Source organism: Schistocerca nitens, chromosome 12, assembly GCF_023898315.1.
Source record: "Schistocerca nitens isolate TAMUIC-IGC-003100 chromosome 12, iqSchNite1.1, whole genome shotgun sequence".
In the NCBI taxonomy this organism is placed as follows: domain Eukaryota; kingdom Metazoa; phylum Arthropoda; class Insecta; order Orthoptera; family Acrididae; genus Schistocerca; species Schistocerca nitens.
Genome location: NC_064625.1, coordinates 9,017,392 through 9,041,665, shown reverse-complemented (window position 1 = coordinate 9,041,665; position 24,274 = coordinate 9,017,392). Strand labels below are relative to the sequence as shown.

General features: G+C 41.1%; 2 protein-coding genes across 3 annotated transcripts in view; one reads left to right on the top strand and one right to left on the bottom strand.

Moving 5' to 3' along the window:
- Positions 1–301: 301 nt before the first annotated feature.
- On the bottom strand, positions 302–10,389 carry LOC126215195 (uncharacterized). Its single transcript, XM_049941861.1, has 5 exons — positions 10,166–10,389; positions 9,909–10,085; positions 7,552–7,660; positions 4,823–5,040; positions 302–2,448 (listed from the first exon to the last, which is right to left on the bottom strand). Exons 1-5 carry the CDS (start codon positions 10,307–10,309, stop codon positions 1,036–1,038), a joined length of 2,061 nt encoding a protein of 686 aa, XP_049797818.1. The 5' UTR covers positions 10,310–10,389; the 3' UTR covers positions 302–1,035.
- Positions 10,390–10,748: 359 nt separating this feature from the next.
- The window catches only part of LOC126215061 (protein AAR2 homolog), a 131,967-nt gene continuing 118,441 nt past the window's right edge, over positions 10,749–24,274 (top strand). The window contains exon 1 of one of the 2 annotated variants that reach the window (XM_049941710.1): positions 10,749–11,214. In XM_049941710.1, coding sequence (XP_049797667.1) covers positions 11,027–11,214 — 188 coding nt within the window. In that variant the 5' untranslated portion in view covers positions 10,749–11,026. The remainder of the gene's footprint in view (positions 11,215–24,274) is intronic. The other variant, XM_049941709.1, reaches the window with a different exon arrangement.

Here is a 24,274-nt window from a genome sequence, read left to right as displayed (position 1 = left end):
CGGGTACAACTACCAGTCAGTTGTAAACCCAAACAAACGGTCACCTGTGAACTGATGCCGAGAGGGAAGTTGACAACCCTGCGGTAGAGCACACTGATCGGGATGATACGCTCTGCTTCAGGGCAATACACTACATTTATTAGGTAATATCTAATGAGATACTTTTTGTATGTGTGTATATATTAAAAGTAATTTCCAATGTAATTATTAAGGACTTATTATTAAAGCCTCAAGAAATACTTGGATTATTTGAGCTACAGTGTATTTCCTCTCTCATTACAAATCAATCATTATTACAGTTTATCCTTCAAATGACTCAAAAATTTGACCAGTCACATTACAATATCATTTTCTTATTGCATTTTAAAAGTTTATATTCAGGTGAAATTGATAATTACCAACATATGTTCACTTGCAAACAAGAGACTTAACATTTTAAAATAAAAATATCAGACAATTTATTCTATGCAAAATAAAACTCAAAACAATTACAGCTGACGCTTTACAATGATTCAGTGGCAAATAAGCTGCCACTGGCTGAGAAACAATTTTCTTATTTAAAAAAAAGTATTGCACCACCAAATGATAAAAGATAGCACACTTACCCATCAGTAAATATTATATAGGCTTTCTAAAAATATATCTACAGTACATATTTCACATTAGCCATAGGTAGTGTTAAGTGCAGATAAAAAAGAATATCAGGAGGAAAAATTCCCTCCACATTATTTATCCCCAGTCTGGGAAAGAAACCAAAGACAGTTGTACTGATATGCCAAATAAAAACAACTATTAATAAGTCCTCTACAAAAACTAAGGAACAAACTGATTCCACGCTGGCAACTCGTACGAAAAGAATCGACGAATCACACCGTAACTGTTGAATGATTCTCTTTTGTTCATTTTAGAAACGAACAAATGTGCATTACACTCCAGGTGTAGTCAAATACGTGATACAGTGAAAAATCTCATTCTGACAACGTTATTATAGCCTCTGGGTTCTCTCCCGATACAGGAGTCCTTTTTTCAGCACGTCTACTTATTTAACTTCAAGCTCTTTCTTGCATGTTTCGAAGCTTTTGGACTAGCACTGTCGTGCTTCTTCAAGGCGGTGCTATGGGACAGTGGTGAACGCTTCGGGCTGCTTGCAGCAGTCCAGTTTTGGCTCTTCCTGCCTATTGGAGTTTTCGAAGGTGTCTTTAGTCCTGTGTGTTTCTTGTCTTCCGAACCAAGTTGCTGCATTAATTTTGGTGAACGTTTTGGGCCACTTGTGGCAGTCCAGTTTTGGTTCTTCCTGCCTATTGGAGTTTTCAGTGGAGTCTTCAGTCCTGTACGTTTCTTGTCCTCTGAACCAAGTTTCTGCATTAAATTTGGTGAACGGTTTGGGCCGCTTGAGGCAGTCCAGTTTTGGCTCTTCCTGCCTATTGGAGTTTTCAGTGGAGTCTTCAGTCCTGTACGTTTCTTGTCTTCCAAATTAGGTTTTGACAATGGTAAAGACTTCCGCCCAATTGGTGTTTTTAAGGGACTCCTGTCACCAGAGTTAAGTTTTTGTACTGGGCAGTGCACATTTGGTGTTGCTTTTGGAGAAATTTTCTTCCCATTACTTTTGAGTAAAACAGTTTTCTCAAGCCCTGATGCAACACTGCCCCGAACGTCCATCAACTTAGGTGTTTTTCTTTTCTCGATAGTGTGTGGATTATTTTTCATCTGCTTTGGGGTTTTGACTGCTTTAGGGGACACTTTTCTAACAGCACTATCTGCAACGGGAGTGGGCGTAACACCGTCCAAAATTTCTGGCATCTCTGTGCTCCGTCTGTGTACCTTTGGTATTTCAGTATTTTCTGGGGATCCATCGATCTTATTCTCGGTGGAGAGTCTACTGTTTCTAATCTTTTTATTTGTGGAAGATCCGACCGACTTGGGCAATTTCGGTGTGCCCAACTGTTTGGGTGATTCATCAGATTGCACAGGTGACTGGCTCTCTCGGTTCTCCTTGCTGGCCAATTTATTCTGCTTGGACTTCCCCGGAGTAATAGTTACGTGAAACCCAGAGCTGATGTGCTTCGGAATAACACTGACTCTACCACTCTTTCTAGTTTTGTGGTTAGATCTGGAACTTGCCTCTCCATTCTGTTTTTCTGGAGAACTGAGAGCTTCCTGAGTTGGTGACGTCAGTGGCTCACTCTTAACATGCTTGCCCCGCTTTACTTTGGGAGACTGCTCCAATGCCGGACTACTGCTCCGCCTCTTCAAGGTTTTCCTGATAACAAAAGATGGCACGTTGAATTCAATTTCGTCATCACTCTCATCCACTAGCAGCACTGGCTGGCTGTTCCTAGAGTCCTCTTCCACCTTCACACTTTCTTCGGATGCCTGTTTCTCTTGCTTTGTATTTTTTGCACCACCAATTTTTTTTCCTCCTGTAGACAGCTCTACTTGATCTTTTACCTGAAATCAGAAATGATATACATTTGATGGAAAAAAGACAGTAATGACAAACTATGGAAGTAATTAACAACATATCCATGAAACGACTCTTCCGACCGGGTGTAATCGATAAAAGAGCAGATATTTCTATTGGTGACTGATGACAGTTTACTGAACAACATTACATGAGCATTTCCTTTATTTGCAGACTAATGATATTAGTAGCAGCAACAATGGAAGGAAAAGACAGATTGCTACTTATGTAAAGGTGACATGTTAAGCTCCAGAGAGATACAATTAAAACACACTTACACATAATGTCCTCTCCACGGCTCGCATCACTACCTCTCGGGCCAGAATGCCAGCCACAATTGCGCCTGTCTGCAACTTAATGTGTCATCTTTACACTAAGTACTAACCTGCCTTTTCCTTACATTGTTGAGATCCCAACCTGAAGTTTCCGTTGTTTGCTATTAGACGTGGTACATTTTTAGGTTAGTTAATACTTGCAAGTTCATGTGCCAAGAGCAAGCCACTGATGCTTATTTTCTCTGGTGCAGCACCCAAACGAAAGTAAACAAAGCTTGAGAAAGCATTCTTTAAGGCAATGTGCTGCTGGCTTGGAGGAGACACACACATTTCCAACTACTATGTATGCCACAGCTGTGCACAGAGAAGTTACAACAGTGCCACAAATATGCCACTCGGATCTTGTTTTCCAGGGTAAAACATTCCATATCAGGGACAAATCAGACTTGGCAGCATTGCATACACCACAAAGGGTGGTTTTCAGACATGGGACACAAAGGAAATGTGACAAATGGGAATACACACATTAAAAAAAAAAAAAAAAAAAAAAAAAAAAAAAAAAAAAAAAAAATACGGAAAGCTTTGTATAAAAGAGAAACAGTTATGTGAATGTCAACACCCAAATGGCAATCCAGCACCAATCTCAGAAGGGAAAGCTGAAAGGAATATATAGAGGGGCTATACTAAGGAAAGAAACTTGCTGTCGGTATTACGGGAAAAGAGGAGGAAATGGGGATGTGACACTACAAGATGCGAGCACACAGGAGGCACCCGGAGCAGATGGCATTCCTACACAATTCGACAGGTCACCCGGAGAGCCAGTTGTAACAAAATTACTCCACCCGATATGCGAGGCAGGAGAAATACCCTCAGACCTCGAGAAGAGTGACGTAATTCAAATTCCACAGAAGCAGGTGCTGTCGTGAGAATATTACCGAACCTTCAGTTTTAAAATTCACGGTTGCAAAATACTGACAAATTTTTCACATAATGAATGACTGGTACAAGCCAACCTGGGGGATGTTCAATTTTGACTGGAATAAAATTTCTGAAACTGTGGTCATCAGAACTAAAATACAGGATGTGAAAGTTATGTTCAACCTGTGCACAAATGAGACTGTAATGACAAATGAGAAGAAATGGAGAGGTAGTTCACAGAAGGGAACGAGACTGTGTCACAGCCTACCCCCTATGTCGTCCAATCTGTACCTGTGCAAGCACTAAAGGAAACTGAGGAGAAATCTGTAAAGGCCACCAGAGTTCAAGGAGGTGTAATAAGAACGTGAAGGTTTGCCGACGACATTCGGCCAGAGACAGCAAAAAGAGTGGATCAGAGACGAACACAAACAAAAGTGAAACGTGGGTAGTGGAACGAAGCCTAATTTAATCGGGATTTAGAGTAGGAAACGAGACACCAAAAAAGCCGTGGCGTTTCGGTGGCGCGCCAGTGTATTTGCGAGTACCTCGCCTTCGTGCTCTCATCTTTGCTCGTACCGAGTCTCGGCTGCCTCATCTCTGCCGGAGGAGTTAACTGGAGGCTCTCGCCGGGACGTGACAGTCGGCTTTCGATATTTTTGCTCACAGTGGAGCGGGAACCGACCACGTGTACAGGACGGCTCAGAGAGCACTTCCCGTCGCCTGTGAGGAGGCTCGTTGCTGCCAGTTCCGGACACGGCTGTCTACGGTCATCCGCTGCCTTACCGCCTGCTGTACCCGGCGAAAAGTTAAGTGAGATTGTACCTACGGCATGTGCGTGAAGGTGTTGACAGTTGCTACCTCGACAGACATTACGGGTAGTTCGCGTAACTAGTAAAGAGGTACCGGTTCAAAATGGAGAGGAAAGTAATTTAGGGCACAACTCTGCCAAAGCGAAGGATCGGTCGAGAGGAGTTAAACTGTGCCGTCGAGGAAATTTCAGTTTGGTAATGGAGGAAATGTGGGGGAGTAAACACTGCACGGGGATATCGAGGCTCGAATACGGTAAGTAAGTTGTCTCGGAGAAAAGACCAGTAATAACAATGGCCACAATTGCACAACAGCACATCAGACCGAGTGCTGTACCTGGAGCATATAATCCACACTGTACCTCGAGAGTATAATCCACTCCGGCATCCCTCAGGCGATTCAGAGTCTTTGCCAGCTGCCTGCGCCTCCTCCCCTGCTGTACCAGTTCCTTCGCAGGATTCAGAATCTCATTTTTTCGTTTTATTTCCATTCGTCGGTTTCTTGCGAGTGGACAATTTTGAGGCCCACAAGATTGTTGGTTCCAAAATGCTGCAGGATACTGCTTGTCCATGTAACTTGCTGTAAAGTAACATATTTCAGTTATCAGAACATTGTCTTTAATTTTTAAGATGACGTGGAAAACAGTAAGGATTAGACAAGTAGGATTAAAGTTAACTAGACTCGATTGCCGAGCAGAAATGCAAAGTCAGATGTCTTGTACAATCCTCTAGTAAGAAATACAGGGTACAAAAGTAAGTTAATTGCTCAAAATGATTTGCTCACGATTTCAAGATGCAAGTGCTCGAATACTCCATCTCCTTTCCTTCCACTTTGTTTAGGCTTTGAGTTTGCTGCAAAAAATGACATCACTGCATGCCAAATGGGGGTGTTAATATTTACTAAGCATTCTGACTACCTGCACATAACCTTTGACACTTCTGTTTGCATCAGACACTAAGAAAATTCGAGTCTGTGTGCGCGCACCGTAAGATTCTTGTCTGACCGAGCAGGATCACTTACAAACCTCGTGTTTCAAATTTACACCCTACACTGTATGTGATTTCTTTACAATACTGAACAGAAAATGAATAATATGAATTTGCTGAACAACTTTTTTTTTAAGTTTCTTTTAGTGGATATATATTTTAGTAGCTTCCAAGGAAAAGGTTTACTTTGTCCTGCACACAAAATAGCACTTTTCTGGTAAACCAATCCGTGTTCTGTTACTTCAGCTAACTATCGACATTCACACATTTCAAACTCAGCCAAACTTGTAGTAACACTGTATTTTCTCTTACTATTTCTAGTGTTAACTTTGATACGCTCATAAGTTCTCTCTTGGGCATCAGTGATAAACATTCATCCAATTTGGCTTTAAGGGTCATAACACACAAAAATACAGCATTTCTACCTTCTTGCTATAAAACTATAACATCCCTTAATCCCAAAATGACCTCTGGATATATTCTATGGCAACAGAAAAAGCTAAATATGGATCACATATTGTACAAAAGATGACATTCAGTGAGGTGGCAGACTATAACAATCATAAATGGGAAATGCCTTTACAGGACTGACGGATCAATACATAGAGCACCCTGCAGGATAAGACCCTGACAGTTGACAGATGCTGGCAGTCCACAACGGTACGGAGTTTGGACCAAACCTGCAATGAGGAGGTATCCGACCCCAGCATTCCTTTTTACTCTACCTAACAAGGTAGCAAGTCATAGCAAGGACAAGCTTAAAATCAATACGATTTGTCTGTGAAGTCGCGCCTGTCGGCAGTCCTGGATAGTGACTGCTATGTCCTCTGTCCACCACAAGGGGCACCTGTAGATGGGGGATAAGCAGAGGCACGAGGAATAGTGTCAGAGGCTTTTGCACGACCACATTAGTGCAATCCGAGAGAGAGGTGTTGAAGTGCACAGCAGACATATCCAAAGGCCAACTGGTTCTGCAGAATGTCAGACACCGGGGCCTGTCTGCCTCGCAGGCAGGGAAACGATAGTCACCAGAAAGTGGTCACTGTCACAAAGATGATCGTGGGACGAATGATGTAGTGAAGCCACGAGAGCACGGGATAAGATAGTGAGATCGATAGCAGAAAAGGTGCCACGAGTGGCACTGAAGTTGGTAGGGGAACTGTTATTGAGGGAGACAAATCAAAGTCTGTAGTAAGTCGGTCTATTAGAAGACCCCTACCCATCGAAGTGGCACTCCCTTACAGAGAGTGGTGTGCATTAAAGATTCCGAGGAGGAGGTGCGGGAGTTGCCGGATTAAGGTAGGCAGTTCGACATAAGGAAGTGGCCTACCTGGAGGGAGGCAGACATTGCAAATGGTGATTGCTGGGGTCATTCGCACTCACACACCACTATTGCTTCCAGGCTGGTATGAAGGGGATCCAGTCACCACTGATATCAATGCAAACCAGATTGCTATCTAGGGGACAGCATGGTTCTGTCAGAACAGATAATCACAAATTGTTGGAGAGAGGTCATCATGGAAGTGCATTTCTTAAAGAGCAAGACAGAATAAGAGAAAAGAAGTTGCTGTGTTTCCGGTATGTGACAGTACAGGAAGGAGGTGGGGGGAGGGCGGGGACGGTTGGGTAGAGGATGTGGGAACAGTGCGTTAGCAGAGGTTCATTCTGGCAAACAGACGGTTGATGATCCGCAGATAAGACGCGGTGTAGTGATTGCAGAACAGCTGGTATATGAAATTGCTGCTTTCACAGATGTGATGAGATAGGATCAGCCTGTAATGGACTGGTGTAGGCACCCACACGGTATTCTTATTCAGCGGGCTTATTGGTTACACATTCAGCAACACTGATATTTTCACATGTTGGTGCGTCATAAACAGAAAGCCTGTTATATTATTCACACTGTTCAAGAGGAAAAGGCAGTTTTAATTTTTCATGGCTCCAATATAGTACGTAAAGTGTAATTGTATACTAATGCAACAGTTGGCGGTTATGTGAGCCACATATATTGCGCAATACAGCAGCAGTGGACGTAATTTAACATAACCCAGACATTATGTAATAACAAAGCCAAATTCTGACAACACAATTATTTAATACAAACCTTTGAGAAGTCTGTTGTATAACAAGTAATTGTTCATGGTCTCAGCGACAACCTTGGCTACTTCAGCGTACTGAAATTCGATGAATGCATATCCTCTACTCCTGCCAGTCTGTTAAGACAAATAGAAGAAATTAATACAACAATAGGAAATCACAAATGGAAGATTATGACAAAAATAGGAGACCATCTCCTAACATTATGAGGTAGCCTGGGCTTAAACACAAAACCTAGAATAACTGATGTTTAGTTTTCTAGCTTGTATCCTTGAAGTGTGAGCCTGTTTTCATCCAACACTTAATTTGGTCTGTCTTCAGCACTATTTTAAAAGCTAAGGGGGAATTTTTGAAAATAGTACAATATTTTTACATCCTCTGAAGCAGGCAGCATATAAAGTGGACCTACTCTCTCTGCTTGCCTCCCCCATTTCTGCCTCTTCTCATCCATGCAACTGGTGGGTCTATCTCATTCTGTGGTCTGACTGTACTGCCTCTCCTTACTAACATTTCTCAAAATCTCTCCCTCCTCCCTTAAGAAGAAAGTCATAGCTTGGGAAGATAAAGCTTTTTTTTCCACTTTAACATGTACACCAACAGCAGTTTTCTTAATTGTAGTTCCTCGACCCATCATTCTGACATAATTCAGCACACAGGTGGAACTAAAATGAATCAAAATGCAAATCAGCACGGGATAAATGTCCATAACAGGAAATGGTGCTGGCCTCTTTTCAGTTAGTTACTGAATATAACTGCACAATGCCTGGATAATCTACTACAAAAATGGAAAAACAGTGTCTTACTACAAAAATGGAAATACAGTGTCTCACATAAATTTTCAAAGAGAAGATGTGCAGGCGTACGTGAGGAGGAAGGACGTGGGGAATCAGTACTATAGCAAATTAGCTCTACACTGGTGAAATGAACTATCTGATTGTGAAAATACAGCAGCTCGAAAGAAAGTGTGCTGGAGTAATCTGTATGACATTAACATGTACCTGGTGCAAGAAATGGAATGTGGGACAGTTTGTCAAATGTTTTGCTATTTATCACACCAAATAGTTTGTTTCTTATTTGAGCTCATGTTTAATTCATTTCATTTAGTACAAAAACTTAATTTTTTCCATTAGAAATTATATATTGCTCACAGTAGTACCTAGTGTTACATACATGGTACATTAAGTCACCCAGCGGCATTCATGTAAGTTATTTGAAGAAGGTAAAAGTAATAAATGTAAAACAATTAACAAATAACTTAATTTGGTCCAAAATTAACTTAACTGTAATGAAGAACATATCAGCAGATAACTTATCTGCTGCATTCAAATCTAGGTATATGCTGCATAATCCTTGCTGTACGCGAGCCATTCTTCCATATATGATGGAATCTGCTCACAATAAGAGCTGCAAGCATAAGCTCACTGATAATGTTGCCATTCAGCACCCAGAAAGTCAAACAGCATACGAAGAAACAATGACACAAACAGCATGTGATCTATCCTAGAATATGGCTCAAGTGTGTGGGACCCATACCAAACAAGACTAACATGGGATACACTATGTATACAAAGGGCAGCATGAATGGTCACAGGTTTGATCTGTAGGAGAGTGCCACAGAGATACTGAAGGAACTGCACTGGAAGACTCTTGAAGAGAGATGTAAACCATCCCAAGAAAGCCTACGAACAAAGGTTCAAGAACTGGCTTAAAATGATGACTCTAGGAATATACTACAATCCCCTAATTATCATTCACATAGGGATCATTAGAATAATTACAGCATGCACAGAGGCATTCAAACACTCATTCTTCCCACACTCCATACATGAATGCAACAAGAAGAAACCCTAACTGGTAAAATGGAATGTGTCCTCTGCCGAGTATAGTTGTAGAGGATTTGTTTTCGGTTTTCTAGAAGAGCTGATTTCATTTTGAACTAAATATTTCGACAACTGACAGTCGTCTTCATGTGCTCCTAAGATATGAACACACAGACAAGAAGTACTTGGAAGACCTATATAAGATTAGGTCAGTTACACTGAAAGGCACACCACATAAAAAGTAAAACATATCATCTCCCTCATGTCTTGTAGCAAATAGCACTCTGTGCATGTTGTCTGTAAGCACATACTTAGTGTGAAAACACAGAAAAAAAAACTGTTTACTTACAGATTAACACCTGTGTTTTCTCTATGGGCGTACTTGGGACCACAAAAGACAACATCTTTTCCATTTGCCCTCTAGCAATGACATCGTGGAAATAATAACCACTTCACAAAGAAGAAATATTAATTTTTGTTGCACGTCATGCCCAGAAGATACCTGCATCAAGGAAAGAAAAAAGATCCTCCAATATAAACTTACCTTTCTACTACGTGCTAACTTTACTCTGGTAACACGTCCAAACTGACTAAAATATTGGCGCATTTCATCTTCATAAAAGCCATCTGGTATGTGGCTGAGGTACACAACACCCCTCCCAGAAGTTGCATTTCCAGATTCTTTCTGTGTGTTTGTTTTGTCGGTCTGTGATGTAGTCGGCTAAAACATTAACATAAAAATGAACTAGGGGTAAGCAGTTAGACTAAAAAAATTGTTGCACAAACAGTATTCACGCTTACCTGCAGTCGTATAAAAGCCCCGGCATTTTTCTTCTTTATATTCCTCATAGCTTTCACAACTGGTGACTGTGATTCGGCTTCGGGCAAAACTGCAATCGAGGTACCAACGTCTACTAACTTTATAGTATTTCCAGGGACAATCATATTGCTACTGTCTAACGTTTCTGTCTCTCAGGAAACAAAAGCACAAAACTTCCTATACGTTTACCTACGCGACGCTACCAAAGATATGAATACTTAGATTTCAAATTACGGCCAAAGATTTTTATTAGTTGGGGGTCAAATTGAAAGCAAGGACATCAGTACTATGATGACAAGATATCAAAATTATATTGTGGTTGGGTTTGTATATTGCTGTATTTAATTTAAAATCTGAGAAATAAGAATCAAAAGAACATTAAAAACGCTTGGGCACATGTGCAGATTCAGATCTTTTTAAATAATCTTGATATCCTGTTTCTTGTAAAAGGGGAAGTATGACAAAACTAATATTCTGTGTAAGTAGATAAGTAATTTTTGTAAGAATAAAGGTAGGGTCTAAGTCTGGGTATTGAGATACAAGGTCTTTGGGAGATACTGACATGGACGTATACCTCCATGGATACTGACGATGCTCAACTTTCATGCTCTATTGAATTTAGCTTAAAGCTACAAAGATACAGCACAATGCAGCATTGGGGGAAATCTATAATCTCTGGAGTGTTTATAATCAGTGCTGGGATTCGGAAAGTATTGTTTACTTTAATGATTTGATGTTGCAAGAAGAAGACAGTAGTACAGAATTACATTATAATATGAAACTGGTTAGAGCAATTGGGGATAGGGCCTTATGAAACCATACATGTGTATAATTTGAGCAAAATGACAGATCAACCATTAGATATCGACCAGGATCTAGCAAAACGGCTGTTAGTGGAAGGAGCAATTATTATAATTCGTGATCTTCCTCCAGGGACCGAATTCGGTATCGATTTAAAATCATGGAATACTGGAAATAAATTTTTGGGTGTGAAGATGATTCCTCCTGGACTACATTACGTTCATTACAGGTAAGTATAGATGAAATTCACGTTGGAACCAGTTCCCGAAGATTAGTCGCATATTTCCAATAATGCATCATATTGTGTGGAATTAAGAATTGTTACAAATATTACCTAATTTACACAGGCAAGGTAACTTATAATAAGTTAGCATTAATGTAAGTCACGTACTGCTTTCAGTTTCTGCCCACGTAACTTGAGTAACTGCCGTTTGATGATGGAGGGGATGTATGCAAACACTTGAATGAAGATTACTTTCTTTAACTCATATTAAAGAAAAAAGTAACTTATCCTACATATTACCGTCTCTAGTTTCACCATAATAATGCAAAGAAATAAGTACTATGCAGTGGCAGTCACTATTATTCTACGATTAATGTGCGATAGTGGACAGACTGATCTGTAGCGAATTTTTGTTTACTTATGATTTTTGTGAAATACACACTTCCACCATTGTCACGTCCTCCCCCTTTACTCCTGTTTGATCCAAGAATGACAAGTGGGAAAAATTACTGTTGGTAAGCATTTCCATAAAATCGAATTCCTGCGCCTCACAGAGATGCCTCTCGCACAGAGCATCACACAGTGCATGATCAAAATATTTTATTTTTATTTTTTTTTTAATCTCACGGGATAGATAAGGAAAGGATATAATTTATTTAATGATTATAATACAATAAAACATCACCCTGAACATTAAACTTCTCCTCAAATGGTCCACTGACCTTGAACCATACATGTACTCCTTCATCTGCTGTAACACGACGTCTACTCCTTGTCCTCAAACACAGAGGCTTATCAGTAGTAAACCATTAAGTACCATATGACTTATTAGGTACCTCACAAATATTCCATGTACGAAATGCAGTAATGTCCCTCTCAACAAATGACTCAAGGCCAGGCTTTTTAGCATCACCGGTACGAACAAGCGCAACAGTAAGCCAGCCTGCACCACCAAATACTTCTGTACTTTTAATACTGAAGTCAAAACGGGCCCCAACAAATGTTATAGGGCCGTGTAGTAGCTCTTCTTGAGCAGTGCTACCAACACCAGAATCACCAGCATTAAAGTCAATTGTGTTCACACTCTTGTACACTGGCAAACTAGAACGTCGAAACCACCTCCTGTAGCGGGGCATCTCTGGAGCCGTTCAATGCTGTTGCTCGCGCAGCTGCCTCAGACAGTCAGACGTGTTCCAGCTTACTTTTTGTTTTCCCAAATAATGAAATTTCCTTGGGCTGGTGGTGCCGCAGATTTTTCAACCGCACTACCACCCCCAAGGAAATTTCATTATTTGGAAAACAAAAACGTGAAAACTAATGTAAAATGTATCTTAAAATGAACTAGCCACTTGAAGATGAACCTATAATGTTCCAAAACGGTAATGGCGCTATTTAATTAAATAATTAGCATTGTAAAAAGTGGCTGGTCACTGTTATCTTCTATGTAAGATTCAGTCTATATTTTGTACACAGCCAGAGGCTCGGAATGTCAGTTTTTGACAAAATAACATAGGTCTAGACGAATTTATGATGAAATGTGTATAATTTTGTTTAGCTCCTCCATTAATCATACCTTCATAACTAATATTCCCAAATATAAATAATAATAAACTGCACCAGTTACATTTGTCAAGGATAGCACACTGTGTTTCAGAAATCTGTTTCCTTTACCAAATACAATTATTTGCCAAAAAGAGTACTTAATGAAACTTAATGGCAGTTTAAAATTGTGTGACAGTCTGAGACTCGAACTTGAGAACTTTGCCTTTACTGGAAAAACTGCTCTACCAAAGTGTGGAAGCCAGGAGATGTGGTTCCGGCGTAAGTGAAGCTACGAGGATGGGTTGCCAGTCATATTTGCATAGCTCTGTCTGCAGAGCACTTGCCCGCAAAAGGCAAAGATCCATTGTTTGAAGCTCAGTCAGGTACAAAGTTTTAATCTGCGAGGGAATTTCATATCGGCACACAATCTGCTGCAGAGTGAAAGATTCACTCTGGAAACATCCCCCTGGCCACGGCTAAGCGATATCTCCACAGTATCCTTTCGTCCAGTAGTGCTGCTCCTGCGTGTTTTTCCAGGAGAACTTCTGTGAAGTTCTTAAGATACAGCAAGAGGTGCTGGTGAAAGTAAAGCTGTGAGGAGGGATCAAGAGCTGTGTTTGGGTAGCTCTGTCAACAGAGCACTTGCCCGCAAAAGACAAAGGTCCCAAGTTCGAGTCTTGTTCCAGGACACAGCTTTAATCTGTCAGTAAGTTTCATGTGGTAAATTATGTGGCAAATAGTTGTACTTTGGTAAAGGGAATAGATTTCTGAAATGCATTGCACTACGCATGAAAAATGTAACTGGTATACAGTTTTATGATTTAAATCATTAAAGACAGCATTGCAGGGTGTTTAAAAACATCAGTTACAATAAGTGACATTAAAATATTCAAGAAACAGTTGAATAATGTTTTTTGTGAGCTCGTACCAAACTTACATGTATTTGCTTTGTAATTCTATAATCAGCGGTTGTTCGTGTATTTCATCTTGGTATATGTTTATCTTCCAAATATATTATTTTGTTGCTATCGTGATACAAACCATTTTAGTGGGCATAGTGAAGACTATTCAGGATTTTCTTCTTCCAACTTTAATTTTCCAGTACGATAGGCCAGAGCTAGTGTATAATGGACCAAGATGGCATGCTGAAGTCGAGTTCAGAATCCTTGAAACTTTTCTGGAACTTTTCTGGAGTTCTCAGCTGGTTGGATATGAGCTGGAGAGAGAAAAATAAGGCAAAGTTTCTCTGCTGGCATCTGGGAAGGGTGAACCGACACAAACCTCAAAATAGTGTCAGTCTCCTGCGCTGTGCCTTCTGGTACTTTCCAGTCCCCAGTGGTATTCAATGTCTTTATCTCGTTGTAAACAATCCTCAGTCCCATTGCTTTTAACTACCTCGCTCGGTTTGTCGGTTCCCTGTGTGCATTTTTGGTATTCCATTTTAGGCACTAGGGCAGAAACGATATCCGGGCTCGCCAGATTTGGGACTCTTCCCGGCTGCCGAGGCAATACCTCGACGTCGTGCAGACATTTCATAGGGACGAATGCCCTGTGTGGACAAACATTGTCCTGTTAAAAAAGGCCCCACAATACTGCTTCACGAGAGGTAACACCTCAGTTCACAGGATGTTCGTGACGTACCATTGGTGCTGTCGGCACTCCCTCGGTCACAAATAGAAGTCGAATCCCAGTGACCCCCCACAGCATTGTGGCAGGAGTAACACTGTTGTGCCTCTCTGAAAGACAGGAAGGCTGAGACCTCTCCCCAGGTCACTGCCATACTCACCGGCAGCAGTCCTCTGGGGTAATGCAGAATCCCGACTGGTCGGTGCACCCAGTGTGACACCACCGACTAGCAGCAATCTGTGGTTTCCGGTCACGAAGCCCCTCCAAATGCAGTCATTTGTGTTGTAGAGTTAAGAGCAGCCTACACGTGAAATAATAATTCCGTAGTCCGGCTGCGTCTAGTCTCCCACCAGTGGTTTGGGATGACAAAGAATTTTGCAGGGAATCCATTACTCGTTCTCGGGTGGCAAGTGTGAAGGCTTTTTGGTGCGCCAGGTGGACGACGTGGTGATCCTCTGTCGTCACCGTCGGACCATTTTCAAATCCCTATGCGACACAAATCTGTATACTAAACTATTCGACCGGCCAGCCAGATGGAGACGTACAGTGAGAACCTTTCAAAATCTGTCAGGTGGTGATAATGCTGTCTCACTAGAGTATGTGGCTGTGCCCTCAACAGTGAGTACTCGACATCTGACACTGTTCACGTCCGTTGCGTAAGCCTACTGGGTGTGGAAACAACACTAAATGCAAACGATGTTAATGCACTCTAATGGCCATTCTACCTGTTACAGGGAATTGCATGTGTACTCATTTACGTGTGTGTGTGTGTGTGTGTGTGTGTGTGTGTGTGTGAGAGAGAGAGAGAGAGAGAGAGAGAGAGAGAGAGAGAGAGAGAGAGAGACTAAATATCTATAGGAGTAAAAGAGATCACCCGCTGAAAAGCAGAAGTATTGAGTTATTCTGTTAGTGACCAGTCTCTAACAAATAAGATGGGAACTGAAATTGAGGGTACAAAGAAAAAGCTGAAATCCTTAACTCTGCTTTCAAATGTTCCTTTCCAAAGGAAAACCCAGGAGAATTGCCTCAATTTAATCCTTGTACCACTGAAAAGAAAGGGGGAATCAGTGTTAGTGGCGTTGAGAAACAGCTGAAATTGTTGAACATCAACAAAGCTCCAGCACCCGATGGAGTCCCTATCGGCATCTACCCTGAATTCCCAACTAAGTTAGCTCCTCTTCTAACTATAATCCATCACAGATCCCTCAAACAGAAAACCGTGCCCAGTTCTTGGAAAAAGCACAGGTCACACCCGTCGGAAAAAGCACAGGTCACACCCGTCTGCAAGAAGGGTGGTAGAAGTGATCGACAAAACTACCAGCCAGTGTCTTTGACATATATTTGTTGTAGAATCTTATGACACATTCTGAGCTCTAACATAATAACGTATTTCAAACAGAGTGACCTCTTCCATGACAACTGGCACAGATTACGAAGGCAACGATCGTGTGAAACCCAATTCACACTTTTGTCACACGACATACAGAAAGTTTTGAATTGTGGCACTCATGTATGTCCAGTATTTCTCGATTTCTGAAAAGTGGTTTATTTGGTACCACACCTATGCTTATTGTCGAAAGTACTATCATATGGGATATGAAGTAAAATTTGTGACTGGACTCAGGAGTTTTTGGTAGGGAGGACACAGCATGTTATATTGGATGGAGAGTCATTGTCAGTTATAGAGGTAACTTCAGGTGTTCCACGGGGAATTATGTTGGCATCCCTGCTATTCATGTTGTGTATTAATGACCTTGTACACAATATTAAGAGCAACCTCAGACTGTTTGCAGTTGTCTATAATGAAGTACCGTCTGAAACAGGCTGCATAAATATTCAGTCAGATCTTGATAGGATTTCAAAGTTGTGCAAAGATTGGCAGCTTGCTTTAAATGTTCAGAAACGTACAACTGTGCACTTCATAATATGAAAAATTGTAGTATCCGATGACTACAATATCAGTGTTGGAATTGGCCAACTCGTACAAATGTCTGGGTGTAAAACTTTGCGGGGCTATGAAATGGAATAATCACATAGGCACAATTGTACGTAAAGAAAGGCAGCAGGAGTAATCCACTAAATTACAGGCCCATATATTTAATGCTGATATGCAGCAGGATTTTGTAGCATATAGTGTGTTCAAACATTATGAATTACCTTGAAGAGAACAGTCTATTGACACATAGTCAACACAGATTTAGAAAACATCATTATTGTGAAACACAACTAGTTCTATACACACATGGAGTTGAGTGCTATTGCCAAGGGTTTTCAAATTGATTCTGTATTTTTAGATTTCCATAAGGCTTTTTACACTGCACTAGCCAAGCGGCTTGTAGTGAAAACGCATACTTACGGAATATCGTTTCTGTTATGTGACTGGATTCGTGATTTCCTGTCAGAGAGGTCACAGAGTGTAGTAATTGATGGAAAGTCGTAGAGTAAAACAGAAGTGATTTCTGGCGTTCCCCAAGGTAGTGTTATAGGCCCTCTGCTGTTCCTTATCTATAAAAATGATTTAGGAGACAATCTGAGCAGACGTCATAGGTTTTTATTTTGCAGATGATGCTGTAATTTATCATCTAGTAAAGTCATCAGAAAAGCAAAACAAATTGTAAAATGATTTAGAAAAGATATCCGAATTGTGCGAAAATTGGCAATTGCCCCTAAGTAACGAAGAATGTGAGGTCATCCATGTGAGAGCTAAAAGGAATCCGTCAAACTTCGGTTACACAATAAAGCTGTCAAATCTGAAGGCTGCGAATTCAACCAAATGCCTAGGAATTAAAATTACGAACAACTTAATTTGGAAAGAACATACAGAAAATGTTGTGGGGAAGGCAAACCGAAGACTGTGTTTCATTGGCAGAACATTTAGAATATGTAACAAATCTACTAGAGAGACTGCCTACTCTATGCTCACTCGTACTGCTCTGCTGTATGGGATCCTTACCAGATAGGATTAACAGAGTACATCAAGAAAGTTCAAAGAAGAGCAGCACATCTTGTATTATCGTGAAATAGGGGAGAGAGTGTCACTGACACGATACAGGATTTGGGGTAGACGTGATTAAAACAAAGCTGTTTTTCATTGCGGTACGATCTTCTCACAAAATTTCAATCGCCAACTTTCTCCTCCAAATGCAAAAATATTTTGTTGACGCTGACCCGCATAGGGAGAAACAATCGTCATAATAAAATAAGAGAAATCGGAGCTCGCATAGGTGTTCATTTTCTCTGCGCGATGTTCGAGATTGGAATAATAGAGAATTATTGTGAAGGTGGTTCGATGAACCCTCTGCCGGGCACTCGAGTGTGATTTGCGAAGTACCGCTGTAGATATAGCAGTTGGTAGGCTTCGGTTAATTAGTAGAATACTGGGGAAGTGCAGTCGGTCTACAAAGGAGATTGCTTACAAATCACTTGTGGGATCCATACCAAACAGGACTAGCAGGGGATATCGAATGAATGTATACAGAGAAGGATGGCACGAATGGTCACAAGTTTGTTTGACCTGTGGGAAAGTGTCACAGAGACGCTGAAGAAACTGAACTGGCAGATAACAAAATTTTAAGAACTGTTTTAATATGATGGCTGAAGGAATATACTACATCCCCCAAGGTATAGCTCACATAGGCATCACGAGAACAAGATTAGAATAATTACATCATGCACGGAGGCATTCAAACAGTCATTCTTTCCATGCTCCATACGTGAGTGGTTTAGGAAGGAATCCTGATAACTGGCAAGTGGGATGTACCCTCTGCAGTGCTCTTCATAGTGGTTTGCAGAGTGTGGATGTAGATGTCTGTGCCCCCATATACAATAGTGCTAGCTGGATACGCTATGTCAGAATTACAGTCTGGCAGGTGGACTGGGGTGAGCGGAAGTGGGCGAGGCAGGGGAGGGGGGGGGGGGGGTCAAGACAAGGGATTGGCATGTTTCCTTTCTGTTGCAGCACTAACGCTGCCTGGAGTGTAACGTAAATAATTTCTGGCTTTAGAATTATATTTATGAATGTTACTGTTGTTTTCAAAGTCTACATCTATATCTGTACTCTGCAAACGACCGTGAGGTGCATGGCAGAGAGTGCATCCCATTGTACCAGTTATTGCTGTTTCTTCCCATTCCATTCGCACTTGGAGCACAAGAAGAATGATTGTTTGATTGCCTCTGTGCATGCAATAATTATTCTAATCTTATACTCCTGATCCCTATGGAGCGGTATGTGAGGAGTTGTAGTGTATCCCTAGAGTAATCATTTAAAGCCTGTTCTTGAAACTTTGTTAACAGACTTTCTCAGGATAGTTTATGTCTGTCTTTAAGAGCCGTCCAGTTCAGTTCCTTCAGCATCTCTGTGCCACTCTCCCAGTGATTAAACCAACCTGTGACCATTTGTGCTGCCCTTCTCTGTATACATTCAATATCCCCTGGTGGGCCTGTTTGGTATGGGTCCCACACACTTGAGCAATAATCTAGAACCGATTGCACAAGTGATTTGTAAGCAATCTCCTTTGTAGATTGATTGCAGTTCTCCAGTGTTCTACCAATAAACTGAAGTCTACCACCTGCTTTACCCATGACTGAATCTATGTGATCATTCCATTTCATATCCCTACAGAGTGCTACATCCAGATATTTGTATGAGTTGGCTAGTACCAACAGTGATTAGTTGATATTGTAGTCTTAGGATACTATATTTGGAAGCGTGTATTCGTCATCGCCATACTGGTGTATCACCCGTCGTGATGGTATGGGTTGCCATTGGTTACACGTCTCTGTCACCTCTTGTTCGCATTGACGGCACTTTGAACAGTGGACATTATATTTCAGATGTGTTACGGCCCGTGGTTCTACTCTTCATTCGATCCCTGCGAAACCCTACATTTCAGCGGGATAATGCACGACTGCATGTTGCAGGTCCTGTACAGGCTTTTCTGGATACAGAAAATGTTCGACTGCTGCCCTGGCCAGCACATTCTCCAGATCTCTCACCAATTGAAAACGTCTGGTCAATGGTGGCCGAGCAACTGGCTCGTCACAATAGGCCAGTCACTACTCTTGATGAACTGTGGTATCGTGTTGAATCTGCATGGGCAGCTGTACTTGTACACGCCATCCAAGCTCTGTTTGACACAATGCCCAGGCGTATCAAGGCTGTTATTACGACCAGAGGTGCTTGTTCTGGGTACTGATTTCTCAGGATCTATGCACCCAAATTGCGTGAAAATATAATCACATGTCAGTTCTAGTATAATATATTTGTCCAATGAATACCCGTTTATCATCTGCATTTCATCTTGGTACAGGAGTTTTAATGGCCAGTGGTGAATGTAAATAACTAGACCGTATCTTTTTGTGCAAATAGCCTCTGGACCTGTGAATCATCTGTACCACGTACAGACAGTTAAGGGTAAACAGTGCCGACACGACGATTGTGCCAAACTGGAGAGAGTTGTACCAACCTAAAGATGACAAACAGCAGTCAAATGTTGCAGCATGGATGACCGAGCAAAGCAAAGCCGAGCCTCGGCCTGCACGCCAGGCACGCACTGGCCGCCCTGCTGCACACGTGTTTCAAAAATATTGCAATTAAGTAAAGAACATAAAACTAGGCAAAAACTACTCTTCGGTTATGAGGTGTTGTAAGAAAAATGGAAAAACTGGTAGAAACCAGCCTCTCACAAGATAAGTCACAACACTGTTTGCACATCGACGAGCAGTTCAGTCTGGATTTGTGACCTCCACGTAGTGCTGCGCACCTCATTTTGCCTGCGCAGGAAACCGTCCTCGGTAGCGCGTGTAGTGCCGCATCTTTTGCCATTGTCACAGCAAACGAGCCTCAAAGTTGTTCTTCCAGCTCCACTGACACGAATCAGTTTTCTTCTGCAGCGGAGAGTCGATTCGACAGTAGGATCACGATGAGCGAGTGTGACCGTGCCGTGTCCGTGAAGGTTTGAAAGATTTCCTCGGAGCACGTTTTACGAAAATCTCGTACCTGCTACCTGAGCTCGTTCGTACTCGCACAGCTGGAATTCCCGTACACTGCTAACATCTGCTGTTACTTCTTGGGAGACTGAGGGTTTAGCAAATTCGAGAACTTGCACTTTGAGGTGTGGCCGTTGCTCCGTAAGATGTAGTAATTTCCCTTTTCTTTGGCCAAAAAAATAGAATGTCGAGACAGTTAAAAAGGGCAATTGCAGGATCGAAATTGATAGAATTACTGGTGTACCACACTCCTCCCGGTTTGTGGAAGTGTATTGAACTGGGACGTTCTTAAAGTTCTCTCTTTTTAAGTCTGGTGGTCCCCTTAATTCCTTCTACTAATGCCTCATGACAGTTTACCGATTCATCACCAATTACTCCACTGCTTATTGACATAAGCGCATTACATTTTGGAAAAGGTGGACGTTTTAACAGCCAATTATTCAGTTTGCCACTGTCTGCTGCATTTCTGTCTCTGTGCGAAGTTCTTAAATCCACATGCTGCTCACTCGTTCCTGATGGTGTATCTCAGAATTCTTCAGTTTTTTGATCAAACACCCTGTAGGATGCCATCCGTGATGTCCACAGAGTGAGCACAGAATCTGAAAACTAAAGTCTGTAAGTCACCCGTTTTTCATTGTCTTCATTAAAGTTTGTTCTGTTGTCATATCAGACCGTACACCATGCCAAAAAATAATCACTTTGTCTGATGGTGAAGTAGCCTTCAGTTGTAAATTTGTCGAATTCAGCGGCATCCATTCGGTCTTCCATTGTGAGCGTCTCTTGTAAGTAAAGGTGAGTACTTTTAGTGTACAGGAAATGACTGGCAGCGTGGAAAGTATGGTAGCATTTTCTTAATGGTGTTTAAATGCAGATTCCAGTTCTTAGTACGCTATGCCTCAATGAACTGTTTTGTGTAACTGTGTGATAATATTTAACCTGTAATGTAGCTGTTTTTCCTTTGCCTCAATGCTGTAAATCACATTTTCGAACTCGGTTATCGTATTTATGTAATCTTCGTTTTAATGACATTTGAATACTGATGGTCTATAATGGGGAAGCAACAGTTTCTAAGTTATTTTCATTTCATCTCCTTTGAACTCAGTCTTCTGAGAGATTTAACGTGACAATACCGTATGAAACAGTGCATGCCTTGTTACTGCTCAAGTGTACGCATGCCGACTCCAAACTTTATCCAAACTGTTTTCAGCAAGTGTTGTGGACAGTAAGTCTCCGATGCCACTTCCTGCCAATATTAAATCGATGCACTGTAAGGAGGACATTACAAGGTGTAACTCACTCAATTGTACTGTGTCATGTTCTAAATCATTGCCTTCACTTCTTACAATATCCATCGAAAGTGACGAAACGCCAGCATGTTTTATGCTTTTTTCAATGCTGTTAGAAGAGATTTATATGTTGTGTCAGACAAAGATGGAGCATAATTTAAGAACAAGAGGCACATTGTTCTTGAATGATCCGACTATTGGTGATTTGTGGCTTTTTCCACGAATCTATTCCATTCTGGCACGTTAGTGAATTTTTTCCACTCATACCTTCAAGCCCTCGTGGTCGTCGAAATTGAGATCCCTTATGATAATACGGTGTAAGCCGACATCATTTGCTTTTTGATAGGTGATCAGCCTAGGTACACCAACCGTAGACAAAAATTCAGAAGTTGAACGTCGTCTTTCACAATCGATGTACTTGTCAGATACCATAGCTGGCAGGGAGTGTGTAGCATTACATGAGTATGTCCAATATAGTCGGATCCACTTTGCGTCACGTGAGTGTAGGGGAGTCGAAACAAGTAGTTACCCACGACGTCATATCAACTTGAGATTTTTTATACATGTAATTCATTTCTAAATTTTATTGATTATTTGCAGAGTGAAAAATTTAATTATGTACAACATTTAATAGGTAATGAATTTTAATGAGATATAAATATGTTTAGATATTATTGCATTATGCATGAAATGTTTTCTCTTTGTAAGAACAAAAAGTTCCGAGTTGCTCGAGTGCGCGATCAAGTATTCGTCGAGTGCGGATCTTCTGTAACTTTCATGAATGGTCATAGATTTGTTAATTTATAACCCGCAGTAGATTTAAAAATTATTCTAGGGAACCACGGCCCGACTTTGATGCAAACAAATCGCGTGCGAATTCTCGAAATATCAGTGCAGAGTGTAAGATAAGCGGCTGGATATCGGGCGTTATTGTCGTGTGTATAATTCAGTAACATTAACCGCAGTTTACGGACATTAGCTTGATAATAACTATCAAAGACTTTGTATGAGCGGCATAGTAATCGTCTTGAAGCTTACAGCAAGCGAGAAGCGATTTACTGTCGGGATACGACAAATATTAATCATTGTGTAAGTCAGCTTGTAAATACGTTGCTTAGCAACTCATAAACGGACAGTGATAGAATTACTGAAATGATCTTTTAAGTATCAATGACCACTACACGCACATTAAAAACTAATTACTCTAACTGTGAGTGACTTCTGGATTGGATGAGTTTTTTTTTTTTTTAATTTCAGCTAATTGGTATTAATAAACTTCTTTCGAGGTTGAAACTTCATCAATGGTGTCGCACTTATACGGTTTAGTAGAATCATAGTTAGTACTAGGTGCGCTACTATTTATAGGTTTAAAAGAAAAGAGAGCACATACCTGTTTTTCTTTTGAGAAATGTTCGTACTTCAGTCGTCACTCTTCTCAAACCAGAGGCACGAGTGACGCTCCCTCACAGCACTTCGATATCGTGAACCACCACACACGTTTCCCCTTTCTCACTACATTTCTGCATTGAAAACCCAGAGATATTGCCGCGGTACGAAGAAGGAAGAAAGAAGAGGAAAGATCAGTGAAAGAAACGGGGCAAAGAGAGAAGGGGAGACCACAAGTGACTGGCACAATTTCTCTCATGGAATGGAAAATATTCAACCCGTCAGTTGTGCAGATATTAAAATTGTGTTATTGAAGATGAATTGGATGAATTCTTCACTTGTAATGTTAGGATGCTCAGATCGTACAGCTGAGGACATCTCAAATAGGAAAGCTTCCATACAGAGAGCTGCGAATTCAGTTGCACACAAAGGGTGTAGAATATAACTCTTGATCCAAATCTTTTGTACATGAATGTGCTGAGCCCAATCAATAGTAAATATAGAAATGAGCGTGGCATTACTGCAAAAAATCACTGCATGTGACAAAGCAACACGCTTTTTTCTCTTTGTCTAGAGTTCCTCCTTTTGTTTTTCAAAACCAACAATTAAAAGAAATGGAGCAATGATTCAGTGATCTCTGATTGATTGGACAGCTAACAATAAATCATCAGGCGGGGAGCACTGCGATGTACGAATATCGTAGACAAGTGTAAGGATATCCTCGTGATGTTCACCTGCAGCAGTACGTATAATTCTGAGATGCTCTTCTCGTGAATCTGATAGCTTGCTGTAATAGAAACTATAGGACAGTGTCTCGTAGCCTGTGCTTTTGAAACACATTACTGTGCTGCTCTTATGTCTGCCAAGTCATTATTTCTTTTCCATACTTCCAGAAGAGTTGGTTTTTTATGGTCTCTACATCTCCCTCCCAGCCATTTTGTTTGGTCCTTTTAACTCCTGCAAACTAAACTGCCACTCTTCTGATTGTTTTATGTAGGAAGAAATCATTTCCATTGCTTCATCTGTCTGTGTGGATCCAGGACCACCTTGTCCTGACTGGTCAGTAAAAATCTCTCTTACAAAACCTACGATATTGAGCATCTTCGGCACAAAGGTCTTCGTCACATATATGTTCCAGTACTGCGAGCCCAGTCATCACCTCGCCTTTCAACTACCCCAGTAACATTATTTCTTAATTCAAGTTTTATCACTTTATGAACAATATTTCGTTTTGCATT

Bases quoted from the DNA above. Each gene is read 5' to 3' on its own strand.
- LOC126215195 (XM_049941861.1), bottom strand. From the start codon at position 10,309: ATGATTGTCCCTGGAAATACTATAAAGTTAGTAGACGTTGGTACCTCG. The intron at 5,041-7,551 runs GTTTGTATTAAA...GTTACTTTACAG, and splicing joins ATACAACAGACTTCTCAAAG to CAAGTTACATGGACAAGCAG. The intron at 2,449-4,822 runs GTACAGTGTGGA...TTCTGATTTCAG, and splicing joins GAGTGGATTATACTCTCGAG to GTAAAAGATCAAGTAGAGCT.